Source organism: Struthio camelus, chromosome 26, assembly GCF_040807025.1.
Source record: "Struthio camelus isolate bStrCam1 chromosome 26, bStrCam1.hap1, whole genome shotgun sequence".
NCBI classification, from domain to species: Eukaryota; Metazoa; Chordata; class Aves; order Struthioniformes; family Struthionidae; genus Struthio; species Struthio camelus.
This window is the reverse complement of record NC_090967.1, coordinates 7,320,338-7,337,795: the sequence shown is the minus strand read 5'-3', so window position 1 is coordinate 7,337,795 and position 17,458 is coordinate 7,320,338. Positions and strand designations below refer to the sequence as shown.

General features: G+C 47.7%; 1 protein-coding gene and 1 non-coding gene across 3 annotated transcripts; one reads left to right on the top strand and one right to left on the bottom strand.

Annotated features, from left to right (window-relative positions):
- Nucleotides 1-1,231: 1,231 nt before the first annotated feature.
- TMEM259 (transmembrane protein 259) lies at nucleotides 1,232-16,012 on the bottom strand. 2 transcript variants are annotated; one of them, XM_068919812.1, is made up of 11 exons: nucleotides 15,559-16,012; nucleotides 10,411-10,677; nucleotides 9,744-9,912; nucleotides 7,723-7,833; nucleotides 6,123-6,245; nucleotides 5,651-5,751; nucleotides 4,656-4,713; nucleotides 4,268-4,351; nucleotides 3,559-3,691; nucleotides 3,117-3,216; nucleotides 1,232-2,238 (listed from the first exon to the last, which is right to left on the bottom strand). In XM_068919812.1, the coding sequence occupies exons 1-11, from the start codon at nucleotides 15,772-15,774 to the stop codon at nucleotides 1,387-1,389; spliced, it is 2,214 nt and encodes a 737-aa protein (XP_068775913.1). In that variant the 5' UTR covers nucleotides 15,775-16,012; the 3' UTR covers nucleotides 1,232-1,386. The 2 variants fall into 2 exon arrangements, with proteins under 2 accessions (XP_068775913.1, XP_009688733.1); XM_009690438.2 differs by having other exon boundaries at nucleotides 1,238-2,238; nucleotides 9,798-9,912; nucleotides 15,559-15,914.
- Nucleotides 16,013-16,576: 564 nt separating this feature from the next.
- On the top strand, nucleotides 16,577-16,683 carry LOC138062390 (U6 spliceosomal RNA). The gene has a single exon (XR_011136441.1). It is a non-coding gene; the product is annotated as a U6 spliceosomal RNA (small nuclear RNA).
- Nucleotides 16,684-17,458: the final 775 nt, after the last annotated feature.

The following is a 17,458-nucleotide window of genomic DNA, read 5'->3' as shown; positions in this document are numbered from 1 at the left end:
AAGCATAAACCCTCCTTCCAGTCACACACATGTGGGTCCAACCCACCCTCAGGGGTAGGTGATCCCTGTCCCAAGCCCCTAATTCAGCCCTGCAGTATCCAAGCCAGCCAGCTGTATCATACAAGGGTTAGACAAGTCTCAAAGCCAGCTTCACCTCTTCTGCCAAGAAAGAGAGGGAAAATTAGTTGAAGTTTCTTGGCTTTAGTGCTTTGGTTCTTTGTTACACCATCTCACACAGCAGTTCAGCCTCATGAATAGCTGATCTCTCCTCAGGAATGGAGCTGATCTTAGAATGCAAACGTGTCCCAGTTAAGGGACAAGGCACTGAAAAGCAAACTATACCACCTACAGCTGCAGGTGTTGAAAGTAGAGTTGTACTGAGACAGAGCTGCTCTCCTCATCCCAAAAATCTCTGAAGATAATGAAGCTGCAGATAAGTTCTGAGTGGATACTATTTGAGGTGAGTTGCCTCTGGCAGAAGTGGCCACCTTATGCTGGCCACATACATTTAAGAGTAGCCAAATTCAGAAAGCCCTTGTAGATGTCATCAGCAACAGGAAGGACAGCATTTCTCCAGGGCTGACCAGAACATGAATACACCCCACTCCTTCCAAGCCTGGCCAAATGCATCCACGCTAGGATGGAAGCTCTAACTTGGGCATGGCAGTTTCCAACTCCCAAACCCACTGACTAAATAAGTGTAAGGGCAGAAAAGATGCGAGTGAACTGCAGCTTCTGCTTTGGTTATTGCCCAGATTTGCTCTGATGTGAGTAGATCTAGTGTTGGGGAAGGTCTTAGTTACTCTTTCCCTAGAAGGGAAGGAAAATTTACCAGTTTTCTGCCTTCTGTGGCTCTCCCAAGGATGTCTGAAAACACTCTCCTCGTTCATATGCAGTTCCTATTCTATCCAGAAAGTTGCCATACACAAACAGGGTTTGTCACAAATCAGCTCACACTTATGAGCACTACCAGGACTGCAAATGCAACCTTAGGGGCAAAGTTGAAGCTGCTGTGGGGGGGGCAAAGAAAAGTTGTAACACTGAGCTGACCACAACAGAGTTAATCCAACCACCCTGCTTGCCAGCAACTTCAGGGAAAGCACAAGGCCCCAGGTGCCTTGCAGGCTCTGAAAGCAAACGCATCATAATTCCCTCCCTGCAGCAAGAAGCTGGCATCTAGCAGTCCCACGTGCATTCATTCCTTCTCATACACAAGCACACATTTACTTTTCTCAGGGGAGTTTACTGCAGCACCTTTTCTCTGTCCCAGCTACTCTGCCTCCACTAAGAGGAATTCAGGGGTTAAGGATGACGGTGAGGTGAGAAACAATAACAAATGAAATCCAAATGCCTTCCTGGCAGTCCAGAGTTGCCAAGAACAGAGACTCAAGACAGGCTCCTCAAGTCTGGCTCCGAGCAAGGTTTGGAGCTAGCTGTACTATCCGCTGGTGCTGGACAAGGGTTACTCTCCCCCTGGTCCCCTAGGGCATGACCCAAACGTTTGTCCAGATCAGTATTCTGCACAAAGGCTGGCGGGGGGGGCTCTGCCACACTGCTGTTTGCAACGCAGTCCTTTCCACTAGGCTTTGCTTGGCTGTCTGACCCTTCTACAGCTTCAGTCTGCTCAGGAAGGGAAGGGCTGGGGACAGAGGCCCCATCTCCCTGTACCGGGACAAGGAGCATAGCTGGTGCCTCCTCTGTAGCAGGGGGAATATCTGCTGCAGCAACCACAGATGTTGAAGTGACTTCAATAGTGATGGAGCCCACAGCAGTCTCTGGACGGTCGCTGCTGACTCTGATTCGGGCTACCAAACTGGAGGCAGCAGAAGCATCCTGAGGATTCCTGTTGGCCATGGCTTCATGCACTACATTTGGCTCCAAGAGGGTAGTGCTCAGGTCAGAGAGAAACGAGGCTTCTGTAACGATGGCAGCTGTCTCAGCTACCCAGTTCAGATCACTCCCAACAGAAGCAGCTGTGGCAGCAGCAATGACACTGGAGGCCTCGCTAGGAGTCAGTGCAGCAGGACTGCTGCTCTCCCCAGAGGGTCCAGCGGCCAGGTGGGGTCGTCGGCTCCCCATGTCAACCGGGGCAGCTGTAGTGTTGTTGTTGAGGTTGTCCTGGAGTGTGGTCTGAGTCCCCTGGCCCACCTGCTGATTCTGCAACAGCATCTCTTGGATCCTGATCTGCTGGAGAATAGCTGGCAGCTCATAATGGTGGAAGAAATAGATCATTGAATGCTAGAGAAAGCAAAGGGAAAGGGGTCACTCATTGGGCCTAGGCTGCAAGCCTAGACACACCTTACAAAACTATTCTCTCCCCTACCCATAAAGACAGGGGCTGGGGAATTTAGCTGCTCTCACCAAAGACGGTATCTGAAATTTTGGAAGAGGTTTATCCCTTCTGCTATGGTTCCTGCAGACTGCTGTCAGAGTAACTACAAAAGCTCTGAAAAAAAGGCAACGGAAGTCCCCCTCTCTGCCCCCCCCCTTTTTTTAGGGGTCAGAACGAGAAGGGTAAAGGCACCTCTCTGGTCCATCCTCAGTTCTCTGTCTACATCTTAGAGCAAAGAAACGGGGCAGATCAACAGCCAGAGAAACAAATGGTTTGATTGAACTAGGATATTGGAGACATCAGTTTGGAGTCTCACCAATACCCTCACTGCACAGACTTGACCCACTCCTCAGCCTCCGCACTAGGAGACGCTCAGTGGGACGTCTTCCAGAAAGACGGGACATAGACCCTTCCCTAACATTTTTCAAAACTCTCTCTATATCAGCCTGTTGTCAGTCGCACATCTGGATTTGAGCCACTAACCAAAAAGTCCTGCTGTTGGACAGCCTCCTTTTATTCTTTTCCAAATCAGGGATTATTTTAATCTTTTACATAAATACTCAAACTCAGCTTGATAAAGTAGTCTGATGAAGCCCAAACTGCAGCTGACGACCCTCGCTTTGTAACAGCAAAGCCAGTTTAAGCAATCAGCGTCACAGTAATTTTACACAGCTAGCCAGACCCCTCTGAGGTGTGGGGAATGATCACAAATGAATTCACACACCACCACCTGCCTCCATACAGCTGGCATCACTAACGTGCAGCAGAAGTGGCAGCTACTCACCTGGATGAACAGCCATGAGGTGACCAGAGCCAGGCTGCTGTACTGTCCATTGAATCGATAGTGGTAAGCATAAAAGGCAAAGTGATACAGATAGAAGAACCTGCAGAGAAAAGCAATAAATACCAGGATACATCAATAGACAGGACAAACATGAGTTTCCCTCGCTCATCACTGCATTTTGACAGTCCAGGATGGTGTAGATGTGTTCAACAGAGCAAAACAAAGGGTAGCAGCGATTCCAGACAGCAATGCACAAGACCCAAAGTGGGAGCAATTGCACCTTGAACCCAGTAACACGTATGGTAGCTCCCAAGGAGATACACAAAAGCCTTCAAGAGTGGAAGCCCTCCTGCTTGGAAGGGCTGGAAAGCATCTAAAGAAGCCTCCCACTAGAGAGTAAAGCAGTGTGCGATATACAAAGGAGGTCCTAGCCAGCTCTTACCTGAGCCAATGTCTCTTACTCGTATTGGTGTGGCAACAGATAGCATCATATTGGTCAGCCAGCCATACAATAAGGATGATGTAAAATGCAGTCGTGGTGTCATTGAAGAACTCTGACATAATGGCCTCCATACCTACAGGATGGAGAGAGGTGTCCGACATCAACACTCTGCAGGGCACAGACAACAGTTCTGGTGAAGAGTTTCCCCAAAGGGGCATCTGAACAAGTTCTCTGCGATTTCTAGAACTGGGGCTGCATAACTATATGGCAAAGCCCACAACAGGACAACATCATTTTTGTTTGAAGCAGCAGACAAGGTCAAACAAGTTTCACTGCTCATTGCAGTCACTACATGGGCCAGAGGATCAGTTGGTTCCAGACAGCAGAGATTTGGGTTTTTGTTTGTTTGTCTTTAATTAAAATTGCGCTAATGCAACATGGTCAGAGGAAGCGTGAATCTGAAACGAGCAAGAGTGAAAGACACACAAAGCCTCAGTTTATGTGGTTTCCAAATTAACTGATTTTCCAGGAGACTCAGAAGGATAATGCAGGTCATTGCCACCAAATTCCAGAACCTTCCACCTTTTGAGGAGCAGACACATTAAGCACCTGCTGTGGCCAGGTCAGAAAAAGGAATTATACTTTCTAAGACCCCAAAGTGACTTGCTGCACATCTTCCTTTATATAAGAAATGAGCTAACGTTCTTACCTACTAAAGCCAGAATGACAGTGAGTAGGGGAGCAGCAGGGAAGGCAATTGTCATGTTCATTTCCAGCATCTGTAACAGATCAACTGCAAGAAGGAAAGCACGCTATGATACACAGTGAATACAGGACAAGAGAACCCTCCATCCCCACATCCTCCCCATTCAGAGCACTACAACATGCTGTGAACTCTGCTGTCTCTAGTCCACCACCCCAGATACTGGCAAGGGTCAGAACAGCTCCCACAAGCAGAGGGCAGGGAGGATACATTTCTTGCGCAGCTGCATGCAGGAACACTTCTACACAACAGTAGTCAAGAGTATACACATGCTAAGCCGTGCTGGAGCAGGCCCAGTGTCCAACACACCCTAAATGCCTCAGAAAACCCTTACCAATGAAGACAAAGATCTGATGGTGCGAGTAACGCAACAGCATTGAAACGGACAGAGTCTGAAATAGGAGATCAGAAGTCAGCGTTAGAGTCACACAGGTCCAGGGATTCACTTTCAGAATCACGCTACGGCAGAGGCTTGGACAGACAAGCTTGGACTTACAACACTGCACAGCATGCTGTGCATATCCCACATTCCTTAGTCTGAGCTATGCAGGAGGACTTCCCACAGAGTAATTAAGGCTTCACAAACAGCAATTAATCTTTATACTACTGCAGTGAAATAGACAGTACACAATTTGTCCGTAAAGAGACTTATGCTGAATAACTGAGCAATGGCCAAATAGGAGCAGCAGAGCTGGAACTAGGGTTTCTTCTTGTCCTACATCTGTACCCCTCCTGGTAGCTCATGCTGCCTCTCTGACAGTAGTCACCCTGCACTCATTTCCACTTCTCCTCTTATTGGCTACAATATTATTGTACAAGGAGCTGCATCAGTGGAAGGTAAGACACGAAGAGAGATAGTCATCTAAGGCTATGAACGCAAGCTCAGTCATTACTTGATCTCTTGTCCAATACTTATCTGTAATCATCCGGTTACACAGGTAATCACAGGAGATTCAGTTCTATCACAATCAACCCTAGCACATTGGTTAAACCTGTTCTTAAAAATCTGAGGGTGAACTTTTGTACCCCACCCCTTGGCAGTCCGAGTGCTTAACTACACTAAGACTCTAACCTGAATCACCCCTTCGACAATAAAACCATTATTTCGTTCTATTTCACCTCCTGTTTGTTTCATTCTTAGGACTTTTAATACCCACAGACAACTTTTCAGAGTGCAACTGCATACTCCATCAGATTGCTTTTAAAAGCAGACGTGACCTCTTATGTGAGCACAGGACTGTACTGTTGTACACAAATACCCAGCCTCGCCCATAAGCTGACCAGCACTGGGCTCAGAATCCAGACAGTGCCCAGCTCCTCCCCACTTACAAATATGACCATGATGACAAAGGCTGCAAGGTATGAAGTCCTAGCCATCCACATGCTGACAAAGCGATAGTGCTCCCCAGATACCACATTGCGAAGGAAACCTGGGAAAAAAACAAAGCCCAATGTGATTAGCCCACAAACTAAGACCAAACTTCCAGTGCCTTCTAAAAAAAAAAGAAAAAGAAAAAAGAAAAGGGATCTAAAGCAGGAGATGCATGGCATCACCTCCACACGGCTGCATTATCTTATTGTTACGCAGTACAATGAGGCAGTAAAAAAAAAAAGTCACGTTTGCAGACATTTCCTCTCCACTCCTGCTTGTTTTATTTTGTCCTTGACAATAACATCTCTACATAACACAGGGAACTGTTCCCTACATTAGAGATTAATCAATAGAAGATGATGTTCATGCGTCCATGGGAAAAACACCACCTGCTGCACAGCTGCTGAAAGTGATTCCTCCAAGTCTTACCTTTGTTTTCTTCATTTTCAGCTAAAGCTTTGACACTTGACATCAGGATGTCATCATAACCCAGGAACTCATCCAGCAATAGGCGACTAAATCTGTCCCCAAAGCACTGGTCCCTGGTGGGATCTAGATAAAATACAGAAAACATTCAGGCTGCTCAGATCTTAAGCCACAGGGAAGGCAAGGCAAGCGCTCAGTCTTCTCATCTCTTAAAAGGACCTGCTTGCCAGCAGACCTGTGCCTGCACTTGGACCTTTGCCAATATAACTAAATTGGACAGGTCTGGGAGGGAAAATGTCACACCCTGACAAATATAGCCAGGCAGACAAAATGCCAATGTCAATCAGGCCACAACGCTTACATCAGGGTTGTTATAATCTCTCTTGACATATACACAAAGGGAATTCGACTCCGAGGCTCGGATAATCTTCCTAGTGACTGTGGGCTCACCCCAGCTAAAGGCCCAGAGAAACGTATTCTGGTAAAATTTGGAGGGACAGGCCGAGATATTTCAGCTACCAGCTGACCTCAGCGTGCCACTGCTTGGGCCTACCGGTCCTCATCTGCCCTCTTGCAGTAGAGGACATGCAAACACCTCCGCACAGTTCTGGGCACTAGTGAAGGCTGTTCAATTCCATCTCATGACACTGGTATAGTACATGTAGATGCGTTCTGCCGTACAAACACTAGTTAGCTTGTAAAAATACCCAAAACCTAAATAAAACATGAAGCATAAATAAGAATCATTTTTTAATAAAGCACTAGGATTCTTATGAAGGAATTTGCCTAGCTGAATTTGAAAGCCCAGATCAGTAAATAGACATTTAATATGGAAACTACCCATTACCTACCATGAGATCACTGCTTAATACTGCAGCCCAACTGTACTTCAGTTTTATTAGGAATAAGTAATGCAATTTAGTCCAACTGCTGCACTAATGACTCGTTACAGATCAATTAAAATTGCAGGCATGAAAGGTCTGAGACCGTATTTCTGACTTCGATAGGTTTTAACAGATTGAATGCCAGGAGAAGAGAACGCTGGTTCTGTTGGTGCTAACAGGGGCACAGAAGTATGTTGAGACAATACTAATCGAATTTGCTTAGTATCGTCCCTGACACACGCACAATTACTTTTGCCACGAGGCACTGGCATTGCGATGCTGCTGCTACACGCTGCAGTATCACTGCCTCAAAGGGCTGCAGGCTATTTGCGTTTAAAACTCTAAAATGTAATGCAAAAACAGTAAGGGAGGGGAGGAAGAAGAGATGCACTGGACTGAACCCAGATCTCCAGTATCTTGAGGATACTCCTTCTTGGAGGAGAAAAGAGTGCTAGACAGTTCTAGGGCTCAGGCACTGAAACAGGCTCTGTCACTTCAGGCTACTCATCTTGGAAAGGGATTACCTATTATAGCAATAAAGACTTCATAAAGAAGCTCTTCTATATGGAAAATGAGCAGCATCAACCAGGACAAAGTTTCAGAAGACTAAAGAGGAGATGGGACATGACTGAAATATGGATGAGAGCTAACAGCATGTCGGTATCTCTGAAGAACACTTATCCACCAGTGCACCAGAGTAGGCTCGTTCCCTCACTCACCTAAAGTTACCACCATAACTGGGATGCTGAGGCGTTGTCGAGTGCTCTGGGACAGACGCAAAAACCCATACTCCAAAGAGTACTCCACAATGTACTCTTCCTGTGGCCACACTGCAAGAGAGGATGGGAAGTGAAACACAACAGCAGGGTTTGCCAACAATTACCACAAAGAAATAGCACCTCTGGATTCCCCCGCTTCCTCTACCAAGTTCTTGAAAAGAACATCAGCCGTGAATATGGGCTCCAGGTTTCCTTCAGTCGATTTAAAACAAATCGACACAATTAGGGCTTTAAAATCCTTCAGTACCTGAATACAGTTTTTTGGGGCTTGGGGCAGGGGGAAGGTGGTGGTATTGTTTTAAGAAAGGTGGCAGAAAGCATCTGTTTTGAACATCAGCTCCAAGAAAACAAAATCTTCTGGTAAGCAGGAACCCAAGCAATCCAAGCCATTTAATTCCTGATCTTCCAAACTGTCACAGTAGTATCTCTCAAGAGGTGTGAGGAAGCAAGTGTGAGGCTTCTCACAGCAGCAGCGAAAAAAGTTAAGGGGACACAATTTAGAAGAAACATACCTGCCTCATCTGACTTATAGCAACACGTTAGGGAGAGAAATGCCCTCTTTAAAGCTTCCCTGGTTCTGTCTCGAGAAGAGATCCCACATCTTGGGCAGCAAAAACAATCTGATGAATTTAACTTTGAGCTTAAAACTATTTTCTACTGAAAACAAATGGGAATAAAGTGCTTAAGCGTCAACAAAAGAATTGCTTTCTTTGTAGCACAAAAGATTTTTCAGTGGTAATGTATTTTGTCTAAACATTCAATTGCATGTACTTTCAACACAAGAAAGCTGGAAAAACAGGGGAAACTGGTATTTGGGGATTTAAGATCCATTAAAAACATGAATTTTATAACTACACTGGGAAGCAGCACAATTCCTTTCTCCCACCATCTTTCTGGATCACTTCCACTTAGCCATTCATCAAATCAAAGCCTAGCCCATCACTGTACACAGCATTGTACAATGTGACCCTTTCACAGAACTTGGGCAACTATTAATGAAGGTATTGGAGAACATGAAAATATTTTTGGTGCAATCTTAAGCGACTTAATGATCTGAAGCTCAGGACTAATGAGTTCTGGATCAGCATCAAGTAAAACACTTGCAAGACCAAGGGAAGAGTGCCATTATAATGTCCAGTTTCACAATCCTCCACAGCTAGAACATTCTGTACTTCTGAAGAGCAAATAATTCCAGTTTTTCCAGGGATAAAAGTGTGTGTGAAAACACCAACATTAAATAAGAACCCAGCTGCCATGTCTCTATTTTAGTATATGTGACTTTTAACAGATTCTCCCCCAAACCACTAGACACAGAACTTTTCTAATATTGGAATTCATTTTAAACAACAGTCATTAAAGCTCCTTCTAGAGTTTATGAAACATTAGCAGCCTAAGTCATGCTGAAATAAGGGGAGGGATAAAGCCAAATAATAATCTGAGTGATGCAGAACATCAATACTGTATCTCACCATCTACTAAAATTTGCTCAGTGGCTTTCAGTATAGTTAGCTATTCCAAGCACTGGGTCATTTAAGAGACCCAAAATACAGCCCAAGCCCGTTAATACAATTAGGAATGCGTGCTGTCAGTTGAATCCCTGCAGATCTCAAGAGCACAGCAAACGCAGCACAACCGGTCAAAGGAGGAAGGTTCAAATTCATCAGAAGCATCTGGCACTGGCCATTGCTGAAACATGACACCAGGCCAAGAGGCTTCAGCAAATTTTTAATGCAGATGACCCCAGCTCCCAGTTTCCCTTCCAGCCGAAGGAAAGGGATTTCTGTAGATCTACTGTTAGTAGTGGTAAGACTAACCACAGGTGAGAGCATCAGAGGTAGTTGGAAGACATGTAAGGTTATTGTGCATGGGCCCAGAGAAGCCAGAAGGAGTGAGATGTGCAGGGAAGATGCACAGGTGCAAGGGAAGGAGAGAGCACAGATAGCAGAATAAGTTGTCTTTACCTGCTCTGGCTAGCATCTCAAACTCGGACACAGTCTCCCTCAGAGGCTGCATACCTTTAGTGGTTGATTCACTAAATGAGAACTCCTGGCTTTCGTTGTGGGTCAGTGCCTCGGTGCTGCTCATCCGGGATGGCTTGAGGAACACCTTGGGCTCAATATCCAGCTCAAACTGTTGGAAAACCACAGCGGTGAGAGTCACATTAGCAGCCGTTCCAGTTCAAGACTTCTGTGCTCCCTCTCTGCCCTCAGAGAAGGCCTCAACCACCAAAAGGAGGACAGAAGAGGCCGCTTTCTCAGGCTTTAGTTTCTATCTCAAAACAAGAGAGGCTGATGTGGAAAGTCAGAAAGCACTAAGAAACACATTCCGTCCCTAAGTTACTGGGGAATCAGAGATGGACTATGGCAGACCACAGCTGTTTAGACGAGTCTCACTGTTAAGGAGGCTAGGACTCCCAGGCTGCAAGAGCTGAAAAGCTGCACTGTGTTGAAAACCTGCTGGATCACAAACCAAACAGGCTGCCAACACAGCAAGACTCCAGCAGAGATTACTGCTTCTCCTCACAGCTCCAAACATGAGATGACTGCGCTAACAAAAACAAACTGTTTCACCCCAAACTGACACCCACTTTCCCATTACCTTCTGCGTACCCCAGAAAAGAGTCTTTACCTTGATAGAGCTGTTTTCAAACATATCCACAGTCATTTCCTCCTCTTCTTCCTCCTCTTCCTCAGCTGTGGACTCAACTGCCATTCCTGGGAACTTTTCAACATCACAGAACTGCAAGAAGATGGGGGCTCGGCTCGAGTTGCGTTGTATTTCCACCCGCAAGATGCCGTCGCGTGGCCATTTATCCCGCACATGCTCTAAGCAGTTAATGGGCGATCGGGAGAAGGCAATGTGAATGTAAGCCAGGATGAAGAGCACAAAGAGAGCCTACACACAATGAGAAACAAAGCAGAAAACATAGTCCAATGAAACTTGACCTGTTTACAAATCCCCCAGTTTTAATCAGCCATCTCTTGCTTGCCCATAAAGACACTGGATTAATTTGAACAAATGCACATGCAAGTGGACGAGAGCTTTTATGCTTTCTAACCCTGGTGGTGTCTGTACCAAACAATAAAGCAGCCAGACCAGAATCAGGTAATCTCTTCATCTTTACAGAGCAAGTGATATAATACTCCCTTTGTCAGTCCTTCTGATGCCTCTTTAACCAGCTGAAACCTTTTCTCCTTCAAGTAAACATTAAGGGAGATGCAGAGCTTTTCCTAGGAGCAATAGCTTCCAAGGTGCCTGTGACCAAAACTTCTGCATTAATACAGCTGTGCTATGGGTTATATGCTAGCTGGCTGCCACTCAAAAAGCAGCTGTATGTCAGCAGTGTTAATAGGCACACGGTCCAGGATCACACAGGTGCTGACTATCACGAAACCACATGCAAACTGCCCACTGTATTGCCTCCTTGTGTATCTGCGCAAAACACTTCTTTCTTTGAGCCAGTAGCGTTTCACATAGGTACAAGAAATTAATAAGTGGTATGGAGCAATGGAAAAAAAAAAAATCAGGCCTTAACCTCTCCTGAATAAGCAGCAAAGTATCATGTTCTTCTGGCAAAACGGTTACTACACCTAAGACAGCTGGCTGACAGGGCAGCAGAAGCCAACTCCAGGGAAAGAAGCTGCAATGCCTAACCACTAAGAAGCCTGCAGGCCGAGCTACAGAGCTGCCTTATTTTAGCTTTAGCTCATCAATGTTTGTTTACTGACAAAAAAGTATCAGGCTTTCCCTTCCAATTCAAGGAATACAGTGGGGGAACACTCACAGAGGCAAGCTTATTGCTCAGGTCTCTAGATCGCAGGTGAATACTGATGAGCAACTTCTGAGTTGATGACCTCAACCTGGCTCAGCAGAATGACAGCAAATAAAGAGATGACATATACTGAAATCACCCCTCTACACTGTGAAATATCCTATAAGACGAAGGATGAGGCTTGACAACACAAACTGTCTGGGACAGAGTAAAATTTCGCCCCCATAATGAAGATGAGATCCAAGATTAGCATTTCTAGAATAAAGAACGGTTCTTCTATAAGGGTCTGAAACTTCTTGCATTTTAAAGTCTAGGCCCTAACAGGTTTTCTTTAAAAGTAGATGAATCCATCAGTTTCCTTGGTACAAGATATACTAAAGTTAGCAGCTAAACACAATGCACATTAGATGGTATCTGCTGATCACATACAGCTTACTTTCTACTAAATTATCTCTCATTTCAAAGAGCCAAAGTACCATCTCGAAGACACTTTGCCAATCTGCAGATCAGTTAACTAAAAACAAGCACATCTTCGATTTGCTGCTAACTCAACACAATCATGAGAAAAGGCAATCTCAGCCCTGGCAGAAAGGTTAGAAAACATTGAGCAGAGATTAAACAGATCTGTCTCAGCCAGGCAGATGTTAACCACAGAAGGGAAAGAAGCATATAAATAAATAAAAGGCTAGACTCTCCAGAGGACAAACAAACAGTTACTTGGGTTTACACTGGGCATCCAGTGTAACATGGCTGTACTCCTGACTAGGGGTTCTGAAGACCACAGTATCAACAGGGGAAACACCCCAAAGAGCAGCAAGAAAATCTGTCTGCTCACAAAGTTAGAGCTCTGTCACGCACGAAGTACACGCATCCTGCTGAAAAGCGCAGGTCACATGCACAGGCCTCAATGCCATATAAGGCCTTGCAAACCAACACCATCCCTAAAATGACTGCACCACAGGCAAAACAACCAAACACCGCACCAACATGTGAAGACAAGGCCCCAAGGCAAACTGAAGAAACAGAAATGTAGCTATAGCTTTCGACCATTCCTTTCTCAGCACAAAATGTTTCTTGTGAAATACTTCCTATTAGAGCACAGAGAAGACTGCCCACCTTGACAAGGTGGAAAATCCCCCAAACCTCAACCAAAGACAACCTACCAAAAGAACAAGACAATGCTCATCGACTGCAGAACTACCAGCTCTGTGTTCAGATTCACCATGTGCTGCTGTGAAGTTACATACTGTGCCACAGCTCTGACACTGAGCTGGCCTGCCAGAGGCTGAATGGGTTGCAGGAAGCATCATCACACACTTGCCATGGCTCTATCCTCCCCCAGCCTATGCTCCCGGCCTCCGCTGTAGCCAAGACACTGGGCTAGGCAGACCTTTGTGCTCTGACCTGACACAGCGCGCAGCCCGGCAGCAGCCGTGACCATGCGACTGTCACACCGACCCAACCACCGGATACCCTCAGAGCTTTCAGCATGCAAACCCTTCAGTGCAACATGGCTCTCCCTCTCAAAGATTTTTAATAAGAAACCCAAACTTCTCTTCCATTCCTCTCCTGCCAGGCCACCCTGTCATCATAGGTAGTCAACTGAAAAGAATCCCAGGCTTTGAAAGCTGAGAATATTCTACACGAGACTGGAATATTATTCAGGTATATTGCAGGCTTTGAACCCCCCAAGACAATATAGACTGTAAGATGGTCCAATCCTGTTCCTTCTAGCGCTATCACTATATACTAACCTAAGTCTGCGATCCCCAACATGATACAAGACACTGGAAGAGTACCTGTTTAAAGCTGCAGAGGAGTATTTTTCATTAAATTGGCAAATCTCTGTGCTGATTACCAGGAAATAGCTGTTTTTCTATCTTAGCAACATTTTACTATCTCAAGAGTTTTAAGCAAGTCCAAGCTGAGGTCTCTCTTACACATAACCAAGCCCACCAATTAGAGAGAAAGTCCTTGCCTATCACACCAATGCAATTAAGTCCAAGAGCACCATCCGGTACCAGCAACGGGATATTGTTATTAAAATAAAACCACTTGTTGCAACAAGTATGTCTGCTGACCTAAAATTCAGACAAATCATCAGACTACTAGTTACTAGTTTGTCAAACTTCAAAAAGACTTTCAGGCTGGAGCATACCAATTTCATAACTAGTCAGAAGATGCTTTTCAATCAAGAGAATAGCTATGAAGTCACAGTAAAATGAAGCGGGCTAATAAAGTCTATTCCTTATAGTAAAGACAAGAAATCTAGCATGATGTAAACCAGTACTGTCCAAAGTTCACAGCTCAGAATTTGGAGGAGCTCTAGCGCAGCAAACAGTACAGCTACATATGATACATTCATTTTGCAACTGCATTAAGGTGCTTATTTTTAAGTAAACTATCTGTCCTTGCTACACATTCTTCTTGACCTACTTGCTATGAATAAACAGATTGGTAAAAGAGTCAGATCTGTGGAGGAGCTGCATAGCAAGGAAAATTAGAAAAAGGGCAGGACTACCATTAATACAGAGCAAATCCCACCTTTTCTCTAATCTAACAACATCTTATGTGAACATCTCTCTCTTGTCTCTGTTGGCCACGATGAGGCCAACAGAACCATAAGCAGTTTCAGGGATTCACCTGACCAGCAGTTTGCAGGACCACGGCGTCCAAGTTAAGCTCCTACTGGATACTCTATGTACAGAGAACTGAGACCACGCCGCCTGCTAAAGTCTGCCTTAAATCAGTACGACTTGCAACACCAAGGTTGGAAAAAGACTGTTCTCTGCAGATGTCCTGTGAATACTTTTATCTCCTCAGGTGTGCTTTGATCCAAACACGCAACAGAAAGAACTGATACTAGCTTGGCGAGCACCGCTGATTTCACCTGACAGCCTAGTGGTTAGCGTCATCCCATTTCCAGTCTCCAGTCTGCCTGAATCCACTTATACAATTGGGGGGGGTGGGGGGGTGGTAAACCTGAACGTTTCCCAGACAAAAAGAGAGCATTACAAAAGTACACTGTCATATCATGCTTGTTATGTTATCATGAAAAGGCTCTCACTTTGTATTTGGTAGAGAAAACATATGTGTGGTATGAGACAAGGTGTCCTCAATGTATGTTTGTTTTAAATTGGCTGAATTTTAGAAACTCATAACGGAAGCACACCATTGTCACTTAGCAACCTCCTTTCCCCTCTTCCCCTTATTCTTAATTTCCTGTAATTGGCACTAGTGAGAAGTGTCAGCATGAGACCTGGAAGCAGCTTGAGAGCAGTTGGCCAGGTGGACAGCAACAGGCCATTGTGACCAATGCACTTCAATTCTAATTTGGAAGATCTAACTGGTAGTCCCAAGAAGAATTCAGCTTCAATATCCCACGTAAACGTTAGCCCTCTCTGTGAGGGCCCAAACCTGCACCCACATCAACAAAATCGCAGGCAGCTTTTTACCTAGTTAGGCAGAGGTGTGGCATTGTCCACAGATAGCTGAGGTTGTTGACCACTAAAAAAAAGTGTGCGCGCGTGGTGGGGGGGGGTTGTACATTAATTACTTCTAGAAAGGACAAGACTTTAGCAATACAACCATCAAATATTTTGAATAAGCCATACACCCGAAAAGAGTGATTACTTGGAAATGGAATCAGAAGCCTTTCATACCCCTATCACTGGTTTTAATCCATGCTAGACCAACTATCCATCAAGCCAGATTAGCGATTTGCACCCTCTTTTTATATATAGACCCCATACAAGAGTTCTGGTGTTCTGTGGACTGCCAAAGATCACTGTAATTATTCTTTTCTTCCTCACCAAAGAGGAGCGCATGCCAACTCAGTGGACAACTTTGTCTGGATGGTTCAAAACCAGGCTGTGCTCCTAGCAGAGGAGCAGGATCGAGCTGGGGCAGGGGGGCGGAGCTGTAAGTTACACGGAGGGAATTTATGCCTTAACGCCTGACTACAGGCTTAAAAGCGATCAATAAGGCACACTGCTGCCCCTCACCTTGAGGAGAACGAAGAACTCGAAGATACGGCGGAAGGACGGTGGGAACAGGCGGGCGTAGGTCACTGCCATCTTGAAGAAGAGGGCATGGAAGAGGCGATCGCGCACATTGATCAAGGGGTTCTGGTTGAGGTTGGGATTGCGGACACCCCGGTTGTTCGCGCCGGCAGCCGCGCCGCCCCCGGTGTTGTTGGCATTGGCCTGGTTCTCGGACATCCTGACCGCGGGGGCAGGGAGCGAGCTGGCACTCTTCCCGAGCAGAGCTCCCGAGCGCCGGTCGCAGGGGCCGCTCCTCCTTCGCCGCCCCGGAGGGGCCCTGCTCGCCCGGGGGGAGGCCCAAGTGTTCTCCCGGGCAGGCGGCGCCCCCGCTGCCCGCACGGGTCGGTGCCCAGGGCCCGGCCCGGCCTCCTGCGCGCCGAGGCGGGGTCCCGGCGGGAGCGGGTCAAGCCTGGCGGCGCCCGGGCCGGGGCCAGGCCACGGCGGCGCGGCGGGGCCCGGGAACGGCGGGGCCCGAGCAGGCCCGGCGGGGACACGGCTCCTGGGCCGGCCCCGCGGCCATGGGGGGCCCGTTACCAGCGGCGGCCCGGCACGGAGAGCCGCGGGCGCCTCTCGCTCGCTCGCGCACTCGCCTCGGTCCTTCTCGACGCCCCTCACCGCCCCGCCGCCATCTTCCTCCGCCGGCCCCTAGCACCGACGGCGACAACGCGACGACGCAAGAGCAGCGCCCCACAAGGGAACTCTGGGACGGTGGAGGACCGGCCCGCCTCCTCAGCGGCATATGCAAAGCGGAGGACTCCCGCCATGCATCGCGCAGCGCTGGCCTCACTCTTCTGCGCTTCCGCGTCGTAGAAGGCCAAATTTTTGCGATTCCGAAGGATGCCAAGCACTAAGAAAAAGCTAACTTGTTTAAAATGCAACTCTTTAAGCGAGAACATGTGAAGAAAGAAAAAAAATCTCCCTGACCAAAAAAGTATAAAACACTGGGGGTTTAAATAGCTCAGCGGCAGAGTGAGGATTCGTGCTCGCTTCGGCAGCACATATACTAAAATTGGAACGATACAGAGAAGATTAGCATGGCCCCTGCGCAAGGATGACACGCAAATTCGTGAAGCGTTCCATATTTTTGGACCCGTCGCTGCTTCCTCCCTCCCCGGGATGGCTCTTTGGGTCTGGGTTTAGTGCCTTGTGCAGGAAGCTGCAACCTGTCTCTGTCCCAGCTGGGGACAGGGGCAGCCGCGTCTGTCACCCACAGGGATGGGTGACGGGTGGGTTCTGGAGCCTGGGGCAAGCACCCCTGTGTGCTGGCACCATGGGTGCACGTGGGCACCGCAGCCGTGGGTGCACCACAGCCCCATGCAGCTCCCCAGGGTGCCCATGCTGCCGCGGGTGCTCGCCCCACCACCCTGGGCAAAGGGCAGCTGGAGGTAGAGCCTTGGGCTGGGGGTGCCCTGCCCGGGGTGGTGGGGGGCCCGCAGCCGCGCACAGCGTGTGGCATGAGCCAGCTGCATTGCGGCTTGTCCTGGGCACGGGAAACCTCAGGCTGGGCCGCAAAGGTGGCTCCTGAGCGGGCTGGGCACGGTGCAGGGAGCCACGGCTCCAGGGAGGTGTCGTAGGGGCAGGAGAGACCTCGGCGGGGGCGGGGGATTTGCACCTCGCTCGGGCTGTGCTCAGACCCCGGCCCAGTCCTCCTCGCCCAGGTGCCACCTTAACGGGCACTAGCTGCCCCGCTGGTGCAGGCAGAGCCCTGGGTGCAGGTGGCGAACCCCCCCCCCCGGTCTAGGAGCAGCTGGTTCCTCGTTCCTGCGTCGTTGCTTGGTTGCGCCGTGCAAAGCAGGGCCGGATCCTGCCGGGCACTGCAGGACAGGCAAGAGGACGCGGGGCTGCCCGCGTGCTCCTCGGC

Excerpts from the sequence above, each read along its gene's own strand:
- TMEM259 (XM_068919812.1), bottom strand. The coding sequence starts at position 15,774 with ATGTCCGAGAACCAGGCCAATGCCAACAACACCGGGGGCGGCGCGGCT. Across the intron at positions 6,246-7,722 it reads AGTTATGGTGGTAACTTTAG|ATCCCACCAGGGACCAGTGC; the intron begins GTGAGTGAGGGA and ends TATTTTATCTAG. Across the intron at positions 4,352-4,655 it reads TCAGATCTTTGTCTTCATTG|TTGATCTGTTACAGATGCTG; the intron begins GTAAGGGTTTTC and ends TCCTTCTTGCAG.